The 26,388-nt window shown below is 38.8% G+C and overlaps 1 protein-coding gene across 6 annotated transcripts in view; it reads right to left on the bottom strand.

The window, feature by feature from the left end:
- RAD18 (RAD18 E3 ubiquitin protein ligase) overlaps positions 1-26,388 on the bottom strand; it is a 110,842-nt gene that overhangs the window by 13,732 nt on the left and 70,722 nt on the right. For 3 of the 6 annotated variants that reach the window (XM_061396341.1, XM_061396336.1, XM_061396340.1), the window contains one exon: positions 3,940-4,002. The exons of 1 other annotated variant lie outside the window; for it this stretch is intronic. In XM_061396341.1, the coding sequence (XP_061252325.1) occupies positions 3,940-4,002 (63 nt within the window). 2 more of the 6 variants (XR_009732456.1, XM_061396339.1) reach the window with 2 other exon arrangements.

The following is a 26,388-nucleotide window of genomic DNA, read 5'->3' as shown; positions in this document are numbered from 1 at the left end:
ACTCAGGTAGTCCTCAGAGGTGCAGACTCGGTTGGGCCTGCGTTTTGTGCCCTTCCCAGGTCCAAGCAGCTCAGGTGACCAGGTGTTTGGCAAGCGCGGTTGCTGTGACTTATCACCTCTCCTGTCCCTGCTGCTCGGTTTTCTGGGTGTACAACCGGCCCACCTTCTCAGGCGGATGTTGGCTGTCCAGAATCCCAAGAAGTCTTAGCAACGAAGCCTGCTTGCAGTTTGGTAGATAATGCCTCTCTGGGGCCGCGATTGCCCCCTTCCAGCTCTGGCTGCCTGTCACCAGAGGGGGTTGGTCTGCAGCCTGCTAGCTCTGCTCAGTCGTTGTTCTGTGAGTGGGCCTGACGGTGTCTTAGGTTAGGGCTTTTCACGTGGTAGCTATCCCACAGTCTGATTTGCTAGCCCAAGTTAGTTCCCTCAGATTGCCTTCAGGGCATTCAGGCCCAGTCCTTACTCTAAGCAATGCAGCCCGTGCCTCCCTGCCCAGCCCCCGCTTGCTAGTGGCAGATGCAGACATCTGCACTGCTTCTCGGCTGGGGGAGTTACCACTGGGCACGTAATCTGTGGGGTTTAATTATTTATTTTTCCTCCTGGTTATGTTGCCCTCTGCGGTTCCAAGGCTCGCCACAGACTCAGCAGTGAGAGTGTTTCCTGGTGTTTGGAAACGTCTCTCTTTTTAAAGACTCCCTTCCCGGGACGGAGCTCTGTCCCTACCTCTTTTGTCTCTCTTTTTGTCTTTTATATTTTTTCCTACCTCCTTTTGAAGACAATGGGCTGCTTTTCTGGGTGCCTGATGTCCTCTGCCGGCATTCAGAAGTTGTTTTGTGGAATTTACTCAGCGTTCAAATGTTCTTTTGATGAATTTGTCGGGGGAGAAAGTGATCTCCCTGTCCTATTCCTCCACCATCTTAGAACCGCCTTCCTGATTCTGTTTCTAAAGCTGCACTGTGGCATAAGCTGGTTCAAACGGCTCCATATCCAGCTGAAACCAGGAAGCCTGGATTCCTACCCCAGCAGCGTCACTAACTAGCTGTGAACCTTAACCTTGTCAAACTTACCTCTCTGGAGCTCAGTGTCCTTCCCTATAAAATGAAGGGACTGGACTAGATGAGCACTCACATCCTTCCAGATTTAACAGTGACTATCTGTGAGAATCAACAATGGGATTTGTTTTCTAAGTGCTTTCTCATAGTAATGACTTTAAGAGGTTGGTCATCATTGACAAAAATGGGCTTGGACTCAGGAATTCTGGGTTTAAGCTTGTCACAGCCATTGATGTGAGGGTTTAGTTTAGCATTAACAGGGTGATTCATGGCACAAGAGGAAGTAGTTAGCTAATGAGTGGTCTCTTCTCCCAGAATTCAAAGTTCAGAAATGCTCAGGTGAAAATAAGGCAGCCACAATCTCAAACACTCATAAGACACTAGTGTCTGAGCCACCAAATACCTTTTCCATTCTCCCAGTGATTCAGCTATAATACTACAAAATGTCAGCACAGTAAGCCTCATTCTTGGGACAGACAATTTAGCTTAATGGTCAAAAGAGCTGAATTTTGACATACTAGATTGAAATCTCAGTTCTACCACTTATCACTTATTATTAACTGACCTTAGGGTAGAGATTTACCTCTTTCAGCCCCAGAGAGGCTTTCAGAAACATGAAGACATCAAGAGCATCAGATTCCGCTGAGAAGTCAAAGGAGATGTGGCCTAACAAGTTGTTCTTTGGACTTGGCCACCTGGGTTTGATCCCTGGGCTGGAAAGATCCCCTGGAGGAAGGCATGGCAACCCACTCTAGTATTCTTGCCTGGAGAATCCCAGAGACAGAGGAGCCAGGCAGGCTACAGTCCATGGGGTCTTAAAGAGTAGGACACAACCAGGTGACTAAGCACAGCACAGTATAACATGGTCTTCAATGACTTCAGTAAAGGCTATTTCAGAAGAACTGTTAGGCCTGGCTGAGGATGCTGACGAGTAAGCGAGAGATGAGGAATGCAAAGTGCAAGCAGAGGCTGCCTACTGAGAAAGGCAGGAGAGACACAAGAGCAGTTGCAGGAGGAAACTAAGTGAGAGGGGAGGCTAAGTGTTTAGTTGGTTGGTTTCAAGTTGGGAACGATTCAGGCTTGCTGAAAACCCAATGAGAGGACTTCCCTGCTGGAGCAGTGGATAAGAATCCACCTGCCGTGTTGACGGCCTGAAGGCTGAGTTTTTTCACTCCTCTTATTTTGGCTGTTGCTACTCTATAGCCAATGGGATTTGTGGGCTGGACCAGTGGTGACAGGGTTAGAAAAGGAAATGTAGGAATCTGGCTCTCAGAGACAAGGTTTGTAAACTTGCAACAATTTCAAGATTTCCTAGAATAAAATAATTCCCAAATGATTTTGAAATTGGATTTTTGTGTAGATCAAGATTAGGACAAGAATAGGTGTGCCTCTTCAGATACATTTGTGTAATTTAAAGAGTGTCATCAAGCTTTTGGTCTCTCAGTAGCACGTAATTATCCATAGTAGCAGTGTTCTTCCTGAAATCAATACGTTTAAGATCTTTTAGGTGTGTAAACAGTACAGAAGCATTGGTCTTACGTATCTTAAGTACAAACTGTACTTCTTTTGCACATTGGATTAAAGTTATTTCCATCAGCAAAAGTCTGTTTTTAACCAATATTAAAAGATTGTTAGACCAAATGTTTATATTCTTGAAATATATTTCATCGTTGGTTACAGTTTTAAGTGGAAGATGACTGCCTTTTCACAGCCATAAAGTGAATTATAAATGCTATTCCAATTCCAACATTTCTTCAGGAATATATTGAAATACCAACAATAGTTTCAATTAGGTTCTGTAATAAAATATCAGTTCTTTTAGAATGTTAAAAAAAAAAAGAAAAGAAAAGAAAAAAATCTGCCTGCCAATGCAGGGGATACAGGTTCGATTCCTGGTCTGAGAAGATTCCCATATGCTGTGGAGGAATGAAGCCTGTGTGCCTAGTGACTGTGCTCTGCAACAAGAGAAGCCACCACAATGAGAAGCCCAAGCACTGCAATGAAGAGGAGCCCCTGCTTGCTGCAACTAGAGAAAGCTCACACACAGCAACGAAGACCCAGTGCAGCCAAAAATATATTAAATTAAAAAATAAAAAAAACAAACAAAAAACAGTGCGAGAGAGAGAGAGAGAGAGAGGAGAAGCAGAAGTATTTCAACAAGAACAGAGAGAAGAGGTAATTTTCCTGATAAGAGGGCAGGAATGAGGTAGGAAAAACTGGACTCTATAATACAGGGAAAACCCTTTATTATAAAAGGAAGGAACTATAAAAGGAGGAATAAAATATGTACAAAACCAGGCAGATTTATACATTCGATGTTGGAAAGGTGAGGATTCCCACACAACAGCTTCTATTTTCTCTACAAAAGAAAAGACAAGGTCTTCAGCTAGGCTTGAGCCACTGAGAATTGAGAAGGGTACAAATAATCTCTGTGAAGAACAAGACAAAGAAATAATCACAGAAACAGTAAAAGTGCTAGGCAGTTGTGAGGGCCCACTTGAGGTGTGTGATCTTCCTGAAACTGCAGTGAAACAAATCTGCCTGGATAAACTACAGTCTTATGACTAGTAACATTTAGGGAAGGATTAGAAGTTTTCTAAAGACACTAAGCCAGTGCTTAAGGCCTGACTGTTAAATCCCGACTATAAGTTGCCCACTGGAACAATTTATCTTTAGAAGAAAAACTTCTGACAAGTAACCAGAGTTATTAAGCTAGAAGCAGAAATATACAGAAACAAGTAGTGAACCAGAAATCTTTATCTTGAGATGCATGAATTATTACTTTCTTAAGTCAGTAAGCACAAATATTCTTTGGTTTGCAAATCAATTGTATAGAACCATAATTTATCAGGTTAAAGTACATGACTATTTAGTGATGACAAGAACTCACTTATGTGATGCTTCCCAGGCTTCTTCTTCTTCTAGAAGATCTCTTATGATGTCTGAACTGGAACTAAAAGGATATGTAAGTCAATACTGCCTGATAAAAAACAAAAAGACTGTGCTTCCATTTATATAAAATTCTAAAAAATGCAACCTAATCTAAGGCGACAGAAAGCAAATCAGCAGACCAGTGGTTTCTGCGGGGATGGGCAAGGAGGGACTACAAAACGGCACGAGAAAACTTTGAAAATGATGGACAGGTCATCATCAATCTTCCTTGAGTAGATGACATCACAGTACATATGTGACAAACTCATCAAATTGTGTGCTTTAAATATTTGCAGTTTAAAATGTCTATTGACAGAAGAATGTATAAAGAAGATGTGGTACATATATACAATGGAATATTACTTAGCTACTAAAAAGAATGAAACCATGCCATCTGTAGCAACATGGATGGATCTAGAGAGTGTCATACTGAGAAAAATAAGTCAGACAGAGAGGAAACACCGTATGACGTCCCTTATATGTGGAATCTAAAAGGGAATGATATAAATGAACTTACTTACAAAACAGAAACATATTTAGAGACTTCAGAAAGGAGCTTATGGTTGCTGGGGAGAAGGATGGGGGAAAGGGATAATTATGGAGTTTGGGATGGACATGTACACACTGCTATATTTAAAATGGATAACCAGCAAGGACCTACTGTACAGCACATGGAACTCTGTTCAATGTTATGAGGCAGTCTGGATGAAAGAGAAGTTTGGGGTACACATATTTGTATGGTTGAGTCCCTTGCCATTTACCTGAAACTATCACAACATTGCTTGTTAATAGGCTATATCCCAATAAAAAATAAAAAGTTAACAAACAAATAAAATAAGTAAATATTTGCAGTTTATTATACATCAAATCAATGAAGCTGTGTTAAAAAAAACTTAATTAGTAATAATAATGAAAATAATCACTAAAGCTTAAATAAATCCCTTAATAAAAAACCTGAATTCAAATGGAATATAATCATGATCCTTTTCAATTTCAATTTATGGTAACCAAAGATCAAAGTATGTTTTAAAAATTGTATTTTAATGATGAAATTCAGAAGAGATATTAAGTTCCTTAGTGGCTGTTAGTCCCTTTGTAACCAAATAAAGTACAATGTAATTAATTTGAACTATACTTAAGTAATCAAATAAAGTATAATTAATTTGAACTGTACTTATACTGTAATTTGTTATAACGCAACCTAAAGTGCTGTGTAATCTTTGATCTGTGCAGAGAGGCCGAATCAATAGAGTAGAGAGGGCATGTATTATTTCTTTAAAAGAAAAATGCTTTGAGGCTTTAAGCCTACCAAATATATATAAGATGTACATGAATATAAAAAAAGCATTTCTTTAGATATCCAAGACACAGAATGTCATGGGAATTGTATGAGACAAATTAGAAATAGTCATCACAATCCTCAGGGTAGAGAAGGTTCAAACAAAGGAATAACTCTCTCTCAGGTAAGACACAACAGGTGTGGAACACAACAGTGCCAGTCTTATTTCTAGTGATATTCTCACAGATAACAAAAAGTTTAAACTTATGAAGATTTAAAGTGCCAATGAATCAGTCTCAACCACTTCTGACAAACTGCTTTGAAGCAGTGTTTGCCTATGACTCCTGAACGAAAAAAAAAAAGGGCAACAGTCAATAAACACAGCTCTGTACCAAATATTTTACTCAAGGGGTTTCCCCAATTCAGAAGACACTCAAGGAGCTACACACAGGGCGCCCCTGACTGTCATTTGTCACCGAGCACTATCCCCCAACCAATTCCCACCCACTAGGTGGCAAAATTGCTCCTACTGAGAACTCACGAGCCCGAGGAAATGGGGGAAAGGGGTGGTCATACAGCTGTGGGTCCTTGTAGGTGTCACATCACTAGAAAAACAGTAAAGTCGGCTACTTGCTGACATCCTCTTCCCAATACACACATACAATTTTTTTTTAACAGGAAGATTACAAAGCATCCCCACTATTCCAGCTAAGTAAGCAGGATGGCCAAGCCAGTCAAATAACATACTAGTTTGTGATCAATTTACTTCTGGGCTTTCAAATTACCAGCATAACTGATTTGTTGAAGGAAAATATCTGCAGTGTATTAATGACACAAACCTAATAGGTTTTTGCTACACTACCTCAGTGAGAACAGATGGTGGAGGAGGCATACAAAACACACATCTCAGAAGTGCTCTACAATCTCTTTTTCCTCTCCTACTTTATGACTACCGACCAACGTCATGCACGGCTCCTTGAATCCCTCAATTCTCATACCTTTCCTTCTATTCCAGCTTGTCACTAACCTGATAATAGCCAAATCACTAAACTGAATGATACAAAATTTGGGAGGTCTGACTTTTACGTAAAATGAAGTTTCAGCATATTTTGCTGTATCTGCTGCTTCAAGTCAAGTCACCACTACTAAGAAACTGTGAGTTGATGCTGACTAATACAATACCAGACAGAAATGTCCATTCCTTTTGAAGAAAATGTGCATGCATGCTCATTCAGTTCAGTTCAGTCATTCACTCCTCATTCACTCACTCAGTCATTCACTCCTGTCCAACTCTTTGCAACCCCATGTACTACAGCCCACCAGGCTCTTCTGTCCATGGAATTTTTCAGGCAAGAATACTGTAATGGGTTGCCATTTCCTACTCCAGGCAATGTTCCTGACCCAGGTATTGAACCCATATTTCCTAGCATTGGCAGGTGGATTCTTTACCACTGTGCCACCTGGGAAGCCCCTTAAGGTAATGTAGTTATTATGTTCTACTCAAAAGCCACATTCCTGAAATTAAACACAAAGTTTCACAAACAGGATTTTACAAAGAGACTACTGGGTAAAACAGGCAGTGTTACTAAAATGACCACTTCCAGATCTCCTCCTTGTGGAGAGTAGTAATTAGTACCTTTGAAATCTTAGTCATTTTAATATGGCTTGAAGATCAAAAATTCCTTTCACGTACTTTCAAGATATCTAAACAACCCTCCATAAGAGAAAATAACTACTCACTCTGGTATACCAAGAGTCAGGGCATGCACAAGCCTACAAAGCTGTAGTTCTTAATTCTTAGACAAGAAATTTTTTCAGAGTAAACTTCAGATTCCCTACAATTTGAATTTTAAACAGTCCAATAGATCATGATTTAAGAAGCCAGATGAATGTGGAGTCTGGAACTTGAAAGTTACAGCTCACTGTGGAAGGGTATTCAAATCACACTCTCTGATGTCACCATCCAGACAAGGCTAGAGTGGATATGATTATACAAACTAATACATAGACAAAGATTCACAGGCAAAAAATATGAATCCTGAATTCTATGGACTCCCACCCCCTATTTGGGAAGAGCCTAGTAGATGTATTTGAAACACCCACACTTAATTTTTCATAATTTTTCTTTAGACTTCATTTTCAGCTCAAACTTTCTAAAGTGTAAGCTTAGCTATTTTTTGTTTGCTGGCTGGTGGTTGATCTTTGTCCTAGTTGGTCTTCCTATAATTTATTCTTGTCATTCTCTGATCAAAAGTAGTGGCATAACATCTTACCAGGTGAAGGAAATAATTTCTTTGCTTATTTTTCTTGCAGCATCTTATCTCATTCTACCAGTGAAGATTTTACACCAAAGCTGAAAAGTGACATACCAAATACCTCTGGCAAAAGTATGACTGGTCATACTACACAGAATAAAAAAAGTCACAGATTTACGTATTAGACAAAGTTAAGGTTTCAGTCCTATTTCTGTCACTTAGCTTGTAATCCTGGGCAAGTTACTTAATCTTTCCTCATTATCCTGGTCTCTAAAGTCAGGATCAAAAAATATATAGTTTCAACTCTTTGCGACCCCTTGAAATACAGCCCACCAGGCTCCTCTGTCCAAGGAATTCTCCAGGCAAGAATACTGGAGTTGATTTCCATTCCCTTCTTCAGGGGATCTTCCTAACCCAGGGACTGAACTCAGGTCTCCTTCATTGCAGGCAGATTCTTTACCAACTGAGCCACCAGGGAAGCCCATATATAGTTCACAGGAATATTATAAAGATTAATCAGTACTATAAAGATTAATCAATCACAGGAATACTATAAAGATTAAAATATTATAAAGATTAATACATAGAATGTTCAGTATACAGCTTGGCACATAGTAAGTGTTCAATAAATACTGCATCCATTTTCATAAACCAGATGTGGGTCTGAATTACGTAAATAACTGCCTCAGCACCATGCTTCAATTTGCCCTAGGAGACCAGATAACCATGTGCTGTTTTAATCTTTGTTTTGTTTTTTTTTAATCTTTGATTTTTACTGTTTCTATGACATCAGGGTGCAAATTCATCAAAAGTTGATGTTTATCCACCATGGCAGGTACACAAGGTACTGTGGGGTAGATAAAATGCAAACATCTGCTATAAAAGTCCTGTGGATTAAAGATTAATTACAAGTGGAATTTTTCTATTATCTAATAGTTGCTCTCCCTCAATTCCCGCCTCCCGCTCCTAGTCTCTGCTTATAATTGTGGCATTAATTTGAGCATGGTTGAGTACATTCAACTAAAACAAAAACAAAAACCTCTTTAAGGGCCAATCACTGGAGGACCAACGAACAGCATAAAAGCCCACCAGACAAGAGAACTTAAATAAATACTACCAGCTCTATGAATCCTTTCTCAGACCCCCTTTTCAAATAATCTGTTCTGTAGGGTAAGCAACGGCTTATGTGCTGAATATTTTAGCAGTTGGCTGACAATATTAGAATAGTAAACATTCTAGGTTGAAAAAAAATCACTCAGTGACAAAACCAAAAACTACCATTTTGTTAGCAACTATTACTACTTCTACAAATCATTGTGATGACTAGATTATATAATTAGCTTTAATTCATATTAGAACCATAGATTTCTCTCCAACTGACAGGTGGACAAAGGTTCAGATAAATTAAAGAGAAAAGAGGGATGTTTTCATGCTCTCCACTAGATCTAGAAAAAGATAAAATGAAGACAGCTTCAAATTCAGATACAAGAAAAAGAGAATACCAAAAAGAATTTATTTATCATGAAATACATGGAGAATCCTTAATAAGAGATGAAACCAAACCATAACTAAATTTACGTTCAATTTACAAAGACTTTGCAATCTTTAATCACCTCATTTGCTTTTCAGAATCACCCAGGGAGAATGGCAGGGCACCAACACTATCATTCCATTTTATCAACAAGGAAACTGAACCCCAGGGACAATGATTCAATAATCTACTATGTGCCAGGCATCCTGCTAAAGGAACAAAGCCATGACTGAGCTGATGAACAAAGAAGATGCACAGCTAGGTACAGGGATCTGATGGACACATGTAAATTTCAAGGACTTGCTGTCATAGTATCTGAGGAGAAGATAACACTGCCCTAGAACAATGCCCGAAGGACTGTAGATCTCATGTACCATTCAGTTTAAGTTCTTTTGAAAATGCAAAAGGTAGGGGAAAATGATTCCAGGTTCCTACATTTTCCCTAGAAACTTTCAACAATCAAAATTCACCACCTGGAACAAGATGAACCATTTAACTTTCAGGGGTATTCTGAAGTTCAGAAATGTTCCCAGGGTAGGCGGTGGGGGTGGGGAGCTTCAGGGGGAAGGCTGTAATAAAATACAAAACAGTAATGCATATTAGTGGAAAAAGTATATTATGCAGCAACAAAAATGTGTACTTTGTGGCAACATTAAATTCATTCTACAACACATTATTACAGTTAAAAATGAAACGTGTTAACCTTTCAAAGAAATTAAAAAAATGTTTTAATAGCAAAGCTATCACTGAATTATAGTAAGATACTTCTTAGGATCAGTTACTTTGATAATGTTTTCCTTAGATACTGTTTTCTCTTAATTTGAACAGAACCTATTCAACAGTTTTCCTAATAATCCCAAGGCCTCCTAAATTACAAAATCCCATTACCATATTTGTCTTACCTTACTGCCTGCATCACCAAACTTCATTAACCAGTTTATAATAATGACACTGATAAAGATGATGATGATTTCCAAAACTTTATTGTAAAGTACTCTTTTTTTTTTGCTAGAATAGATTAATAATCTTTGCATGTTCCAAAATCAAAATGACATAAGAATATGTACACTGAGAGGTCTCACTTCCTCCTCTGTCTCCTGCCAATTTGTTCCCCTCTATTTTCAACAAATAATCACTTAATAGTTTGTTTTTTTTTTCTTCTGATGTTTCTTTATGCAAAACCAAACAAACATAAGTATATCCAGTTCCTCTCCTTTTAGAAAAGAAACAAAATGCTATCTATGCCATTCTGAGTTCTGCTCTTTTCACTTACAAACATACCCTGGAAATCTCTCCACGTCAGCATGCAGAGATTTTCCTTTTAGAACTATCACATAGGATCTCATTGTGTGGATGTATTGGAGTTAAATCAATCAGTCCCCAATGATGAATACTCAAAGGGGTTTCCAGCCTTCTGTTATAATAAACAATGACTTAATGAATAACCCTGCATGTAGTCATTTGTATGCTGCAAGTGTACCCATAGCACAAATTCATGAGAATACTGCGTAGAAGGCCAAACAACAGGACCTTTGGTTGATCTCACCAGATTCCTCTTCTTAGGGACTGTATTATGCAGCATTTCAACCAGTAATAAGTGAGAATTTGTGTTTCCCCAAAGCCTTACTGCAGAGTCTATTATCAGCAAATGTTAAGTTGTCTGCCAACCTTAAAACACAATCCCAGAAAAACAAACAACTCAATCAAAAAGTAGGCAAAGGATATAAACATATTTCTTGAAAGAAGACATACAGATGGCTATTAAACACTAGAAAAGATGTTCAACATCATTCATTATCAGAGAAATGCAAATCAACCTACAATGAGATATCACCTCACACTGGTCAGAATGGCCATCATCAAAGAATCCAAAAACAACAAATGCTGGAAAGGGTGTGGAGAAAAGGGAACCTTCTTGTACTATTGGTGGAAATGTAAACTGGTAACAGCTACTATGGAAGACAGTATGGAGATTCCTTAAAAAACTAGGAATAAAACTACTATATGACCCAACAATCCCACTACTAGGCATACACTTTGAGGAAACCAAAATTGAAAAAGACACATGTACCCCAATGTTCACTGCAGCACTATTTACAATAGCTAGGACATGGAAACAACTTAGATGACCATCAACAGATGAATGGATAAAGAAGCTGTGGTACATATACATATATATATACACACACACACACACACACACACACACACACACACACACACATATATGGAATCTAGAAAGATGGTACTGATGAACCTATTTGCAGGGCAGCAATGGAGACACAGACATGGAGAATAGACTTAAATGGACACAAGCGGCGGGAGGAAGGAGAGGGTGGGACGAACGGAGAAAGTAACACGGAAACATATACACTACCATATGTAAAATAGATAGCCAATGGGAATTTGCTGTATGACTCACGGAACTCAAACCAGGGCTCTGCAACAACCTAGAGTGGTGGAGAGGAGTGGGAGGTGGGAGGGAGGAGCCAGAGGGAGGGGACATATGTATACCTATGGCTGATTCATGTCAATGTATAGCAGAAATACAATTTTGTAAACTAATTATCCTTCAATTAAAAATAAATTTTAAAAATTAAAAAAAAAAAGATGTTTGCCAACCTAACATGTAAGAAATGGATATAATTTGTATTACTCTTTGGGCAAACTGTCTGTTCAAGACTTTTGCCCATTTTTCTTTTTTGAGTTTGTGGTCCTTTCTTTCTCAGTCTCTAGATGCTCAAAAAGAATATAAAAATCTTGTATGTTTTTTAAAAGTTTCTACTAAACCTCTATACATGAGAAGATAATACATTAGCATGGCTTCTTTCATTGTCAAAAACATTTCTAAGTTAGTCTTTGAAAGTTATATGTTTGAAGTTTTTCTTAGCTGATGAATAAGAATTCCAGAGCAAGCATCTACTCTATGGGCAATCCTCACTATCAGGTGATGCTACAGAACTTAGGATCAAAATGTTCTGTTTCCCACTCTCAAAGACTCACACCTCAAACTGCCTACCTGCCAACCCACCCCCACTCCCAGCTGGTGGAACTGCCTCAACCATATTAAGAAGATGAAAGCAGGGGAGTTCCCTGGTGGCATAGTGGTTAGGACTCTGGGCTTTCACTGCCAAAGCTGGGGTTCAACACTTTGCTGATGAACTGAGATAGAAGCCATGCAGTGCAGCCAAAAATTTTAAAAAGGGAAGGGGGACAGATAAAAGCAATCTGGCTGGAACTTGCTGTATCTGCATCTGAACCTATCCTGTTTTCCTCGCTGTTTCTATGGGTGAATCAACCCTGCTCCTAACAAAGGCCGACCCTTCCACTTGCTCCCACCTCATGCCCTCTCAGGACTTTACTCAGGCAACTGGCTCCCACTCCTCATCACTGTCCCCTTCTCAGCCACACATTCCCATTGAGTCCTCTGTGGTTCCTCCACATCCAGGCCTAATCTCCACCATCCTGCACAGCAAAGTTCCTGAGAGCTGGCAGTAGTCATCCCTAAGATTCCCCTCAATGTACACGAGTCAGGCTTCCAGGGAACCCTTCACTCGAGACCACTGCCAAGACCTTCATGCTGCCCAAGCCCACAGTCCCTGCTCCAGTTTTGTCTTATTTGGCTTCTCATCTACTTCCTTCTGTCAGCTTCCATGGCATCACCATGTCCTAGCTCTTTTCATCCCCCACTAGTCTTTTTCTCCCTGAATCTCTCTTGCTCAGTCTTTTCTAAACGCTTCTACTCTCTAAGTCAGAGTGAGAGAGGGTTCAGTCTGCAGTTCCTTTTTCTTTTTCTGCACACCTGCACTGTTGGCTCTCAGCCAATACCCTGCCTTTATGTGTATCTTGAACCCTGATTTTTTTCCCTTACTCCACCTCCTTGTTTATCTCTACTTGGTTATCTCACAAGCTCAAAACAAAACCCCTGATTACCAACACTCCCTCCACCCCAACCTCTAGACAAACTTTCTCCTACCTTTTCTCAAATTTCCCATTTTACTTAGTAAGGACCACCATCCACCCAGCTGCCAAAGCCAACATGTAGGATTCATTCTCAAGGCTGAGCTTTTCCTGTCTTAAACCACCTACACATTCTGTCTATCCAATCTCCAAAATATAGGCCCAATCCCACCTATTTCTAATTTGACTATGATTGTCCCAATCCACTCTACCATGAACCTTGGAATGGACTGGAAAAAGCCTAACTGGTCTCCCTGCTGCCACTTGTTTCACCTCTAATCCCCATCCACTCTTCACAGCATCTAGAGTCATTCTTTTAAACCATAGAAACCAGACCACATTGTATCAGATCAATACTGATAAATCAAGTTGATCCCCACAATTTATAGATTGAATTTAACCTCAACCAAAATTCCAGCAGAATTTTTCTTTCTTTTTTAGCATCTACTAAGTTGATTTTATTGGAAAAGACCCTGATGCTGGGAGGGATTGGGGGCAGGAGGAGAAGGGAACGACAGAGGATGAGATGGCTGGATAGCATCACTGACTCAATGGACGTGAGTCTGAGTGAAGTCCAGGAGTTGGTGATGGACAGGGAGGCCTGGCGTGCTGCGATTCATGGGGTCGCAAAGAGTCGGACACGACTGAGTGACTGAACTGAACTGAACTGAAGTTGATTTTAAAGTTTATATAGAGATGCGAAAGGACGTGGAATAGCCAAAACAATTCTTAAGCCCATGGCAGCACCTTTGGCCTCCAGCATCAATCATCTCACTGATGAAAGTGTGTGACAACAAATAGCATCTTTTTTTATGTGGCAAGAAAAGGGTTAGGAAATATAATATTAAAGAGAGAATCATACCTTTTTAGGTCAATCACTTTAAATTCTCATAAAAACTAAAGAAAAGTACTGCATAGTTTTTTTTCAAGGAACAAAAATTAGGTTAATTCTAAACATTGGAGTCTGTTTGGCCCTATGAAAAAAATTCAATTTCAAAATACAATCAAACATATGTGCTTATGTTTAACTTAAGGGAAAAAAAGAAAAAGAAAAATGACATCAACTGTGAGAGTCTAATGTAAGGAAAAAATTTTTTTAATTAGCAAAATTTCCACAGCTACAATTAGATACTGAATCAAAATCTGAAGTTAAGAAACAGAGGGACAAAATCATGATGCTTCATTTTGTTCTGACTCAACTATCAGCAGCATAAAGGACTGACATAAACAAAATCCCAGTACTACAAGACAAGGAGATCATATAGTAACAGGTTACAATACTCAGTCTTATAAGGAGAAACCAATTACAAGACAATATCTCAAAGACAAAAATTTCCTCTACATTTAAGAAGCATTCATTTGATTACAAGTTTCTTTGCTAGTAAGAGGTGGAGTGTGAAGCTCGTGACGGAAGCAGCATGTCCTCCGCACGGCCAGGCCAACCTCTACGTCATCTACCCGGCTGCCCACCCTGAGGGCCCATGTTCAACTGTGCAAACATGGGGTGTCCGGCCAATACCAACCACCAAATCATAGAAACCCAGTATCATGTCAAAGTTCAGGCCATAAAACTCTAGTCTTAAAATCTGTTCAGGGAGGAGGAGAATTTTATACTGCAGGATTTTAGGCAGTGGACACTGAACTGCTCTGTGTCTCAGTTCCCACAAAAATGAGATATCAGACCAAATGATATAGTATATAAGAATTACTCCCCAACTGTATTTACTCCAAACTTTAATGCTGCTACATTAATTTAATTTTTTATTGTATTATTACCCATACTCCAATAACAAGACGTAAATAGCTCTAACAAAACGTGCTTACCAGGGCAAGGTAAGCATAGTAAAAAGCACATATTAATGAAATCTTAAGGCTTCTACAACTGAATTCGGAAGAATTACCTAAAACAAATACCAAGCCTCTGCATTTGAGGCCCATCATATTTTAATGCCTGACTCTGAGATACAAGAACAATGTGTACTACTTATGTGGTAAAATCAATAGGAGTAAGCGAAATCAGCAATTCAATATGTACCCATGTTCTAGAATGTGACTATTTGTGTGGAAGTAGAGAGAAGAAGGGAAGAAGTACAAATTAACATTGCATGTCCTTCTTATGGGGCTACTATATAATCCACCATCTAAACCCAGACACTGGGAGAGTGATACAGAATACTTCTAATAGACACCAAGAGAAGTGGAAATCAGCTGCTCTCAGAGAAACCAGAACACATGGCCACTCTGTGTCTAACTCATATTTTAAATAATTCCCTTAAAGTGCTATTCTACTAACAAAGGATCAGTGGTGCCCAAGATAAAAATTCTGACGCAACTCATGCTATAATGGGCAGAAATCTGGACTGAGAATTACTGACCTCACCTCTATTCAGTGAATGACTTGAGGTAAGTCACATCGCCTCTCTAGGCCTCCGTTTTCTTACCTGTGATATGAAGCTACTATATTGAGTGATTTGTCAATGTACCTTTGAAATTGAAAATGTTTGTATTTTTATCCTAACGTGCCTTTTTCCCAGGTTCCAAAGGTCTCCAAGGAGATCTCATAACATCTGTTCTGATGATTTAAAGGCACAGATGGTATAAAATAAGAAAGCAGGATAAACGCTCTGACTTTAATTTTCAAGTTGACTATAACAAATTGTAAACTTGATCAATTCACTGAAAAACAAAATTCCAATAACTTGATGTGAGCATTACATATCATTTCTAGTCCATCCAATTTCATTCACCAGAACAAGGCCAAAGGACTCTGATTCTGACATTTTGTTTTAAACTAGAGAAAGCTCCTAACTGGCTGCCTGTATTTGGGGGATCTTGGAGTGCTGATCCAAAGTAATTATTGATTGCATGTCTAACATTTAGAAGGAAATGGTAGTTCCTTCAAGGCCTCATACTTACTCTGCACCAAGCATTCTGAAAAATACACTCTTATCTACTCCTCTTTTTTTTTTTTTAATGAAGAACTAAATTCTGAACAGGTCAAGATTATACTGGAGTTTTATGAATCAAGTCAAACACACACAGAAGTATATGAGACAAGAATTCCTCTATACTTTAAAAAATGTCTGAAAAACTAAAAAAGGAAACACACTTTAAAAAACTTCAACCTTAAGCAAACTGCAAGTATTACTGTGTTATGCCAACTCAAACTCTCAGCATTACAGTCATCATACCAAACGCCAGGTGATACTCAGATACTGTGTAAGCTATGACATGAATGCATCATGTGATAAGTGTGGAACCTGGAAGGAACTGCCAATTTCTACAAGCAACTTAGATACACAAGTTATCATCCATTGTGGAATTGTAAAACTCTCTCCTCAGACAGAAAACTATAGGCACAAAGCAGTTTTATAGAGGATCTTTATACTACGGCAGTTCATGAATTTGGGGAAAACAGAGAATATTTGCCACCTAGGACTGACTCAGAATGCTGAAAACACATGAATGTATTATAAAACAAAAATGTAAAAGGCTACTACAAAGAAGTCCATCAGATCATCCAATGAAAATGCATGATAAAAAAAAAAACAAACCCAAAAGGTGTCAACAGGAAGTGTCTGAGAGTAGAAGAAAACCTCATTATGTAACAGCAAATATCCTTTGCCAGTGAAAACTGGAGAAAAGATAAAAACTATCTGTACTTTCACACTGTTCCAGGAGGATCACTATTCAAATCACTTGTACAAGTATATATTCACTAATAAAAAATGGTAACTGAAGAAGACGAGGTCTGTTGTAAATCATCCATGTTTTCTCTTCTGATGAAATGTAAAGGCTGGGTGGGCTACATCCTCTGAGGTAAAATCACTCTATAAAGTAAAAACATTAGTACAAGAAAGCAAAGCTGGTAAAACAAGTATGACAATAGGAAGGAAAACAGAAATCTTTCATGCTTCATTTTACTTCCTTAACCTTTCCTGTGCCAGGATTCCAATCAGGACACCACATTACATTTAGTGGCCAGGTCTCCTTAGGTGCCTCCAGATGGTGACAATCTCTCGGACTTTCCTTGTTTGTGATGACCCTGACAATTTTGAGGCATGCTGGCGGTCAGGTTATTTTGCACAATGGCCCCGCAACTGGAGTTTGTCTGATTTATTTTCCTCACAATTTGAGGTTATTGAATTTTGGGAGAAAAGACCACAGAGGTAATGTGTTATTCCCAGGGCATCCTAAGAGAACACACACCCTCATCATAACACTGGTGCAATGTTGACGTTGATCTCCTGCTGAGGTATGTGTGTTAGGTTTTTGCTTTCTCTTCTCCTCCCCTACTTTTTCCTTCCTCTCCTTTCCTTCCTCACTTTTCTCCCTGCTTTCTGTCTCTCTCCTTCTAGCACTTCCTAGCTCCCTGCCCCAGCCCTGGTTCAACCATTTCTCCAAGAAGCACTGGTTCCTTCTATTGGAGAATGTTACTAGAAACCAAGATCAGGGCACGAAGTGTGCCCTGAGAAACTGTGCCACCTTGCTTCTGGGCTCTGGCAGCTCACAGAGAAAGGAAACATATATGTAAACTAGCTCACTTATCCACAAAGATCTGTAAGTATTTCTGTATGTATCCATCTGAATCTATGTTAAGCTGAACAGGAATTTTAAGGTCTCCAATTTTAATCCAGTATCACATGGATAGTTTTAGCCTTGCCTGTAATTTCCCCTCCAATAGTGAGAAACCTGAATCCCATTTGTCATCCATTTTAAGACAAGGGCAAATTATATATATATATATATATATATTTTTTTTTTTTTCATTCTAAGCTACAGATGGTTAGGATTAGACAAAAGTCTTCTGAAATATAAGTCAGGGACAAACTTCTGCAAAGATATATTAGTGAAACATTAAAGGTTCACACATCTGTGCAAATCAAGCACTTCAGAGACATATACATGAAAATATTTTCTAATTCTTAAGCATGAAGAAGCAATTCTGTGTAAAAAACACTTAAAACTAATTACCATTAAGTGTGTCTAATAGAAGGTTGGCTTTTCCCCCCCTTCAGGTCCACAGAGGGTTCAAAGGCACACACGATTGTCATCTACTAATGAGGGTCTTCTAAAGACTTTCCCCAAAAAGACCAGTAGATTTATGCCACCACACCGGGGAGAGGACGTCCACATGTACCTCAAAGCCCATTCACAGTGTGCTCTAGTCACTGGCGAGGAGAAACAAACCAGGACCATTAGGAAATATTCCTGACAAAGAACTCCAGGTTCTGGGCTTGTGATTTTTCTGCCTGAGACCCAGAGATTTTTATTTAGCATATTGGTGAATTTCAGTTTGATGAAAGATTATTTCTTATTTCAGTTCATTATCTATTAACACAAGATGGAAAAGCAAATTGTTTCTCATCAATAAACACATTTTCTCCCATCAGTTTGTGGATCAATCCATTCATCTCAGCGCTTTCTAGATAATCTGTCCCATCCTCCCCCTGGCATCTGCTTGTCTGCCACTTGTTCAGACATCCTTCCCACATCCCTTCTGGGAAGCAACAGCCAAGTGAGCTTGGCAAACTAGGGCTCAGAGAGGCAGTGAGCTCTGGGTCTCCCCCACCAACTAATGCATCTCTCAGGCTGGAGATACAGGCAGACATCCACTGCATTACCTTATATTAGCAAAGCCAATGGAACACCAGACCACTCCAACTTCAGCTGGAGTCACTGTCTTGGCAGATCCCACTGGAGCTCTGTCCCTTTCTGCTTGCCTTTGCCCCTGAGGTGCTTGACCTGACTCCCAATTGTCAGCTGTCAGTGCCTCTGCCTGCCGTGCTAAAGCCTGCTCTGTCACCAGCATGAAAGGCTGGAAGCAGCAGTGAGCAGCCCCCAACCAAACAACTAATATCCTTGGCCCTTGCCTTGGGTGGGACAACTCAGGAGAGTGTTTTAAAGCAGTTCCCAGGTGCTCACAGTGACATGTGGTTTGATAACCCACCCCTTAAAGGCTGTCCTCCCTTTCCTGTATCACTTTCCCACTTCCTACAGTTGTTCTTTCACCTTCCAAATTAATCACTTCCACTCAGATCCCTGTCTGCTTTTCAGCCCAACCATTTCAAGAACTGTAAGTTTACACTCTTTCAAGAATGTGAAGATCTATCTGGCTTGGCCATAGTTATTGTCAGTCAGGAGACCTTGGGCTCTGAGGTCATCTGGACCTAGGTTCAAATCCTGGTACTGCCACCCACCATGTATATAACCCTAAGCCACCTACGTGACTCCTTCAACCTTTCATTTCCACTTCTCTACAGTGGGTTTCCCTGTGGACTGAATGATGTGACGCTGAACTCTCCGAGCACTCATATAACATCTGTGGAAACTACAGCACCCACAGTATTTTACCATCTACTATTTTATCAACATAACTTGACTGTTCCAAGAGACTCTTGAATAAGATATAAGTTGTGAATAACTTTTGTTGAGTCCAAAAACTTCCTACAAAACCCACCAGGTTTTCAAGAGAAAGTATCAAAGGACATACCCCCAAGGACTCTTTGAGTCTCTCTCCTCAAAATCCTCATCTGGCTCTACTCACCCATCCTGAACTGTGAGGTTTACCCAATCCTAACCAAGACCTGTGGGCTTCCCTGGTGCCTCAGTGGTAAAGAATCCACCAGACAATATGGGTCCAACCCCTGGTCTAGAAGATCTTCTGGAGAAGGAAATGGCAACCCACTGCAGTATTCTTGCCTGGGAAATCCCTTGAACAGAGAAGCCTGGAGGGCTACAGTGCACGGGGATGCAAAAGAGTCAGATACAAATTAGTGACTAAACAACAACCAAGACCCGCACTGAAAGAACTGACTAAAACCAAAATGGTAATCTTAACACACAAATCAGCCTAGTCCCTCTGGCTGAGAGACTACTTTGCTGCTACAGGTCATGTTTCCGGTTCCTTTCAATAAGCAAAATAAGTTCAGTATGGTTTTCTCAACAGGCAGATGGTGCCAGTGTTCTACATTCCTCAGATGAGCGTCACAGTGGCATTTTTCTCTTAGGATTTCCCCATCATTCTCCAATTTACATACAATTTAAGAAAGGATGAAACTGAACTACTCTTTAAAATTTCCAACAAACGGTAGCCAAGATTTCTTCACATATTTCCAGGGTGTGTTTTGCCTTTCTTGCTCTTAAGAAGTTTGGACAGATAGCTCTCCAGAAAATGCCTGAAAAGTGAGGAAAAGTTGTACCAAAATATATCAAATGCATGGTTGAAAATTAATAAGCCTTTTTGCCAAAGTTTTCAGTGTTCTGTGCCTGTGTGTGTGTTGGACTTCTACACAAAGATGCTGCTATTGACATAGCATCAGAAAAGAAGTGATGGTTTGGGCCAGGAACTGTGAAAAGTTAAAACACATTTCATTCACACCTTATCTGACCCAGGTTCTTTTACAACCAACACTTGGCATCTGCAAGAAGGTTCATGTAAGTTACTGTTTGTTGCTGTTGTTAAGTGGCTAAGTCATGTCTGACTCTTTGTAACCCCTGCAGCACACCAGGCCTCCCTGTCCCTCACCATCTCCTTTGCCCAAGGTCATGTCCACTGAAATAGTGATGCCATCCAACCATTTCATCCTCTGTTGCCCTCTTCTCTGTTACTGTTACCAAGCAGTAAAATTAGCTGGTCTCTGTGATACTCTTTTATACTGAAATCACAATGCCTGCTTCATTAGTCCACACTCTCCTACACACCAAAGCTGAGATAACCATGTCGGGTTGGTCCTGAACAGACTGACTGAAATAAACATGGCTTCAGCAATGGAAAAACCATACTAGGCATCCCATGTAGACTCCTGGCTACCACTCTCTTCAGTCAATAAATCATAACTATAAATCAAATTTCCTTTAGAAAATCTTCTGGTATAAATAAACTTTTTTGACTATGGGCAGTGAGTCTTCTCAATAATACTTTTAATTTTAAAATCTCACACTTACAAAAAAAAAAAAAAGACTCAGACCAATCATCCAGATTTTCCAATTGCTAGCATCTTGCCACATTTGCTTTCTCACTCTCTGTGTGTATGTGTGTCTGTGAGTGTGTATGTGTACCCACATACATGTAAGTTAATTTTTTAAGCACTGAGAGTAAGTTCCAGCCATCATGTCCCTTTAACCCTTTAGTGTGCATCTCCTAAGAACAAATATATTCACTTACATGATCTTAATAAAATTATTAAAATCAGGAAATTGAATACTGATATAACAAATGATATTATCTATGACCTTATTCAAGTTTTTCCAGTTAAAAAAGTCTCTTTTTAACTTACACTGCCTAGAATTCAAGTGCACCATTTTTTTTTAATAATGACCTAAAGATTCTTCCAAAGAATATAGCATGAGCACTATTCATCTCTACATGAAGATAAAGCTTCATCTCTAGGGTCACAATCAAAAGCATCTTTTCTTATAAGTTAGCACTCAATAAAAATGTAGTTTTCTCTGCTTGCCAAAACTCAGCGAACAAGGGCCCTCTCTCCTTATAAAGAACAATAAGCTAATTTACAGAACTCTGGACAAGTCTCTTGAACTCCTGGAAACTAAGAGGTGTACAAAAATCTAAAATTCTTATCAACTTATTTATCCTCTGTCTTCATATTGGCAAGAAAGAATCAATATAACACTAATAATTCAAACTCTAAGAGAAGTACTTATTTAAGAGCTAAGAATCAAATTAGCAACAAACAACATCCTAATAATTATGTGGACTGGATACATCTACTGGAACTTAGAATAAGATTATTCTCATCTGTCAGCCTGGCATATTACATAAAGTTTAAATATTGCTCTAACAAAAAGAAAAGTGATAGTTTATTCAACAATATAATAGTGAGATCTATAACAAATCACAAAATCGTTACACTCACATTAAACCTAACACAGTATGTCTTGTCTCTTAAAAAGAAAAAAAAAAGCATAAAAAATTATAAAATACTAAGGTCCTCTGTTTTAAAAATGCTCCTCTATCTATCTATGCATCTATACCACTATCTTAAGAAGGATGTACATACAAAGGTGTTAATATGAAAAGTCATTTCTGGCTGATAAAATTATTGAATTTTACTTTTTATTTACCTAAATTTTCTATTTTTCATGATAAATATGCATAACATCTAAATGAAAAGTACTTTGGAAAACCTTGTACTTTAAAACAAAAGCAATAAATCTTTCATAAAAAGAAAAAATGAGAAAATTTTTGCAAAAAATCAAAGAAAAAAAGACAGGAACACTTCAATATACAAAAATAAGTATGATTCTAGAAGGTTGATTCATGGTCTGAAATGGACAAGAGGTAAAAAAAATACAGATATGTTCCAACGATTATTATGCTTGTCAAAAATAACAGTATTAAAGAATTTCACAGTCGGAAAAGATCTGAACAAAGTCACTGAGTGCTGTGCCCCATGTTCCTTTCAACTGATGTCTGAATATTAAGGAAAATAAAAATTGGACCAGACAAAGACCACTAATCTCTGAAGTGCTCTGATTCCACCAAAGGCATTTGGTTGTAATGGAGGAAGTTGAAATTACTTCCTGCATTGTGGGAAGGATAAGAGAAAGCAGAGATAAGAAGAAGGGCTCAGAAAAAGGAGACATCCAAGAGCAAACTTAGGGAATAAGTGATGGAGGAATGTCTTAGAGGAGGTGGATGAATTTGTCTTAAGAAAGAATATGTCTTTAGAAATGTCTTAAGAAATATATCTTTCTCTTACAATTAACAGGAAAGAAGAGGTCAGAAAGAAAACTTAAAATGGAAAGGAAAATCTGGAGACAGGTCAGATGACCTGGCTTGGTGAGCTGGGAGACAAGGTATTCATTCAAAGTGAGGAAATAAACATGAACAAATGGGTTGGAAATACAACAAGGAGTGAAAAGGAGACTGTGTCTCGGTAATGAGTGCCCAGTTCATTTCAGTTCAGTCGTTCAGTCATGTCCGACTCTGTAACCCCATGAATCGCAGCACGCCAGGCCTCCCTGTTCATCACCAACTCCCGGAGTTCACTCAAACTCATGTCCATCGAGTCAGTGATGCCATCCAGCCATCTCTTTCTCTGTCGTCCCCTTCTCCTCCTGCCCCCAATCCCTCCCAGCATCAGTCTTTTCCAATGAGTCAACTCTTCGCATGAGGTGGCCAAAGTATTGGAGTTTCAGCTTCAGCATCAGTCTTTCCAATGAACACCCAGGATTCATCTCCTTTAGGATGGACTGGTTGGATCTCCTTGCAGTCCAAGGGACTCTCAAGAGTCTTCTCCAACACCACAGTTCAAAAGCATCAATTCTTTGGCGCTCAGCTTTCTTCACAGTCCAACTCTCACATGCATACATGACCATTGGAAAAACCATAGCCTTGACTAAACGGATCTTTGTTGGCAAAGTAATGTCTCTGCTTTTCAATATGCTATCTAGGTTGGTCATAACTTTCCTTCCAAGGAGTAAGCATCTTTTAATTTCATGGCTGCGATCACCATCCATGGTGATTTTGGAGCCCAAAAAATAAAAGTCTGACACTGTTTCCACTGTTTCCCCATCTATTTCCCATGAAGTGATGGGACCAGATGCCATGATCTTCGTTTTTGGAATGTTGAGCTTTAAGCCAACTTTTTCACTCTCCTCTTTCACTCTCATCAAGAAGCTTTTTAATTCCTCTTCACTTTCTGCCACAAGGGTGGTGTCATCTGCATATCTGAGGTTATTGAGTGCCCAGTTGAAGCCAATTAAATGAATTTTCAAATGAACTAATTAGGCCAGGCTTATAACTTTTTAAAGTTCAGAACAGAAGTAGGGAAAAAAAAAAGATAAACTGTGGAATTTACTCCTATGATACAGCTTAAGAATTAGAATGAAGGAATTGGGGACTATGAAAGCATTTCTGAAATATTCAGTCCTAGAAGCTCAAGTTTTCCAGTATTACTGAAGAAAATTCAGTTGATTTGATCTTTATAAAACTAGAAATAATAACCATATGTTTATCAAAGACTCTTATTATATTTATTATCTCATTTCACCTTCCCAAAAGATCTGAGATAGAAGGTATTTATATATGCTTTTTATAGCAAAGGAAACAGACTTCAAAGATGGTCTCCCAAATCAGCCAGCAGATCTTGACTCGAAGCTGGTCCTTTCGGCTGCACCACTGGTGCTTCCCTTGCTCACTTCCTCCTTAACAATCTCCAGTGGACTCAGCTGCCCAGTGGCCTGCCCTGTATCAAAGCAAATACCACTTCACTCACACCGTCCCCTTAGCCTTAGTTTGTAGGTTGTATATAAGGAACAGACTCAATCTTTCAAACTTAAAAATCTTAATCTGACAAAATAAAAGGGCAAATGAAAAGAAAGACTTATTCATACTTGAGAAAGGAGTAACAGACACTGACTGCTTTCTCAAGGTCACCCAGGCAATCCTTATATTCAGTCTCTAGAACTAAGCTTCCAAAGCTTGCAAGTAAAAGTCAGTAATTTTTTTCCTTGTGAGAGCTGCAATTAGAAACAACCCAAATGTCCATCAACTAATAAAAGAAGAAATTAAACACAAATCCATACAATGGAATATTATGGAAATAAAAAGGAATATAGTACTGAAACATCATACAAAATGGATGAACCTTGCAGCCAATATGCTAAGTAAAAGAAGCCAAGTTACAGAAGACCACATGTTATATGATCCCATATATATGAAATGTCCAGACAAGGTGAACCCACAAAGACAGAGAGTAGATCAGTGATTGGCAGGTGAGTTGGGAGGATATAGAAAGTGATGGCTTAACGGGGATGAGGTTTCTTTTGGAGGGCAATGAAAACGCTCTAAAATTGTGGTGATGGTGGTGTAGTTCTGGAAACACTAAAAACCACTGACTGTCACTTAAATGAGTGACCTGTATAGTATGTAAATTTTATCTCAATAAAGTTGGTAAAAATTTGCAATTAGCAGGTAGTTTCACTGGTCACGGTGTATGGGTGAATGTGTAAACATACATACATACATTAAATTATAGAAAAATACAAAAGCTTACTTAAAAAAAAATTTAAATGGTTTAATAATCCTCTCACAGTTCAGACAAACATGAATAAGTTTGTCTGAAATCAAGACCGCCAACAAACTCATCCTGTTTCCCACACTTTCACCAGTAGATAAAAATCCACCTGGCTGCCATATGTCTCCCCTTTCACTCTCCTCCATTCGCCCCACTACAAATTTATAAAAATGTCCCATTTCATCCTGGCATTCCAGAACTTTCAAGGATCTCATGACTATGCTTAAAAACTCACTCTTCTTCCCAAGGACTCCGTTTCTCTTCCATTTCTATCCTACTGTATTCTGGTAAGTTTTGTGTTTAAAAACAAACAATACCTACTGCCCCAGAACTGTCCATCAGTCCAAGTCTTGGAAAAACTCAGGCTACCATGTGTTCTGCCCTTACCCAACTCAGGATACAATGTTTCTGGCCCTGAAATGCTCAGGGAAAAAATGAGAAGATTCTCCGTTCCTAATACTTGATTCTAAATAACCTGAAGCTGTTTCCCAAGAGCCCTAAGAAAATAGAGGATCTTTGGGAATACTCTTCTTATAAAAATTTTCTTCTTAATTTGGTATTTTAGATGAGACAGAATCTACCGTTCTAGAGTACTAACAATTTTTATATGAACAAATAGTAAGATCAAATAATTTCCAAGACACATTCACAGTGTCACGTTGCTATTAGCATTTCAGATTAGTAGGATTCATTCAAAAGGCAACAACACCTACCACTGTCAAAATGATGTGAAAGATATTAGAAACAAAAGTTTTCTATAGGAAGAGCTCTACCACAGCTTCAGGTGTATAACAAACACTGAGGAAAATGTAGAAATCCAATAGAAACTGAAACGTTTGATCAATTACGGCACAGAAACCCAAGAGAATGCTGCACCCACCTGAACACAAAATGGTAACAATACACAGCTTAATGCTATGTCATCTTTCAAAATCACATCATCATCTTAAATTGTCTTTTAAAAAACCACTTGGAAAAATGACTCACCTTCAAATCTCTCATTTTTGAAGGTTTCCCATCCATTATATTTGCTCAATTAAATTCTTCTCTTTTTGTCTTTCTTGTCATCTCTACTTTCTAGTATAGTTGTCTTTATCTCCTTCACCCACTCTCTTGATAAAAATTTTACTGTCTATCATGCCTTCTTTTCTAACTTTAGGAAAAATATCTCTATAAAGGCTACATTTACAGCAACATAGATGGACCTAGAGATTGTCATACTGGGTGAAGTAAGTCAGACAAAGACAAATACCACATGATATTGCTTATATGTATAATCTTAAAAAAAGCATACAAATGAACTTATCTAAAAAGAGAAGAAGTTACAGATTTAGAAAATAAA

Source organism: Bos javanicus, chromosome 22 (genome assembly GCF_032452875.1).
Source record: "Bos javanicus breed banteng chromosome 22, ARS-OSU_banteng_1.0, whole genome shotgun sequence".
In the NCBI taxonomy this organism is placed as follows: Eukaryota; Metazoa; Chordata; class Mammalia; order Artiodactyla; family Bovidae; genus Bos; species Bos javanicus.
The sequence above is the reverse complement of the archived record's forward strand: the minus strand, read 5'-3'. Positions and strand labels throughout refer to the sequence as shown.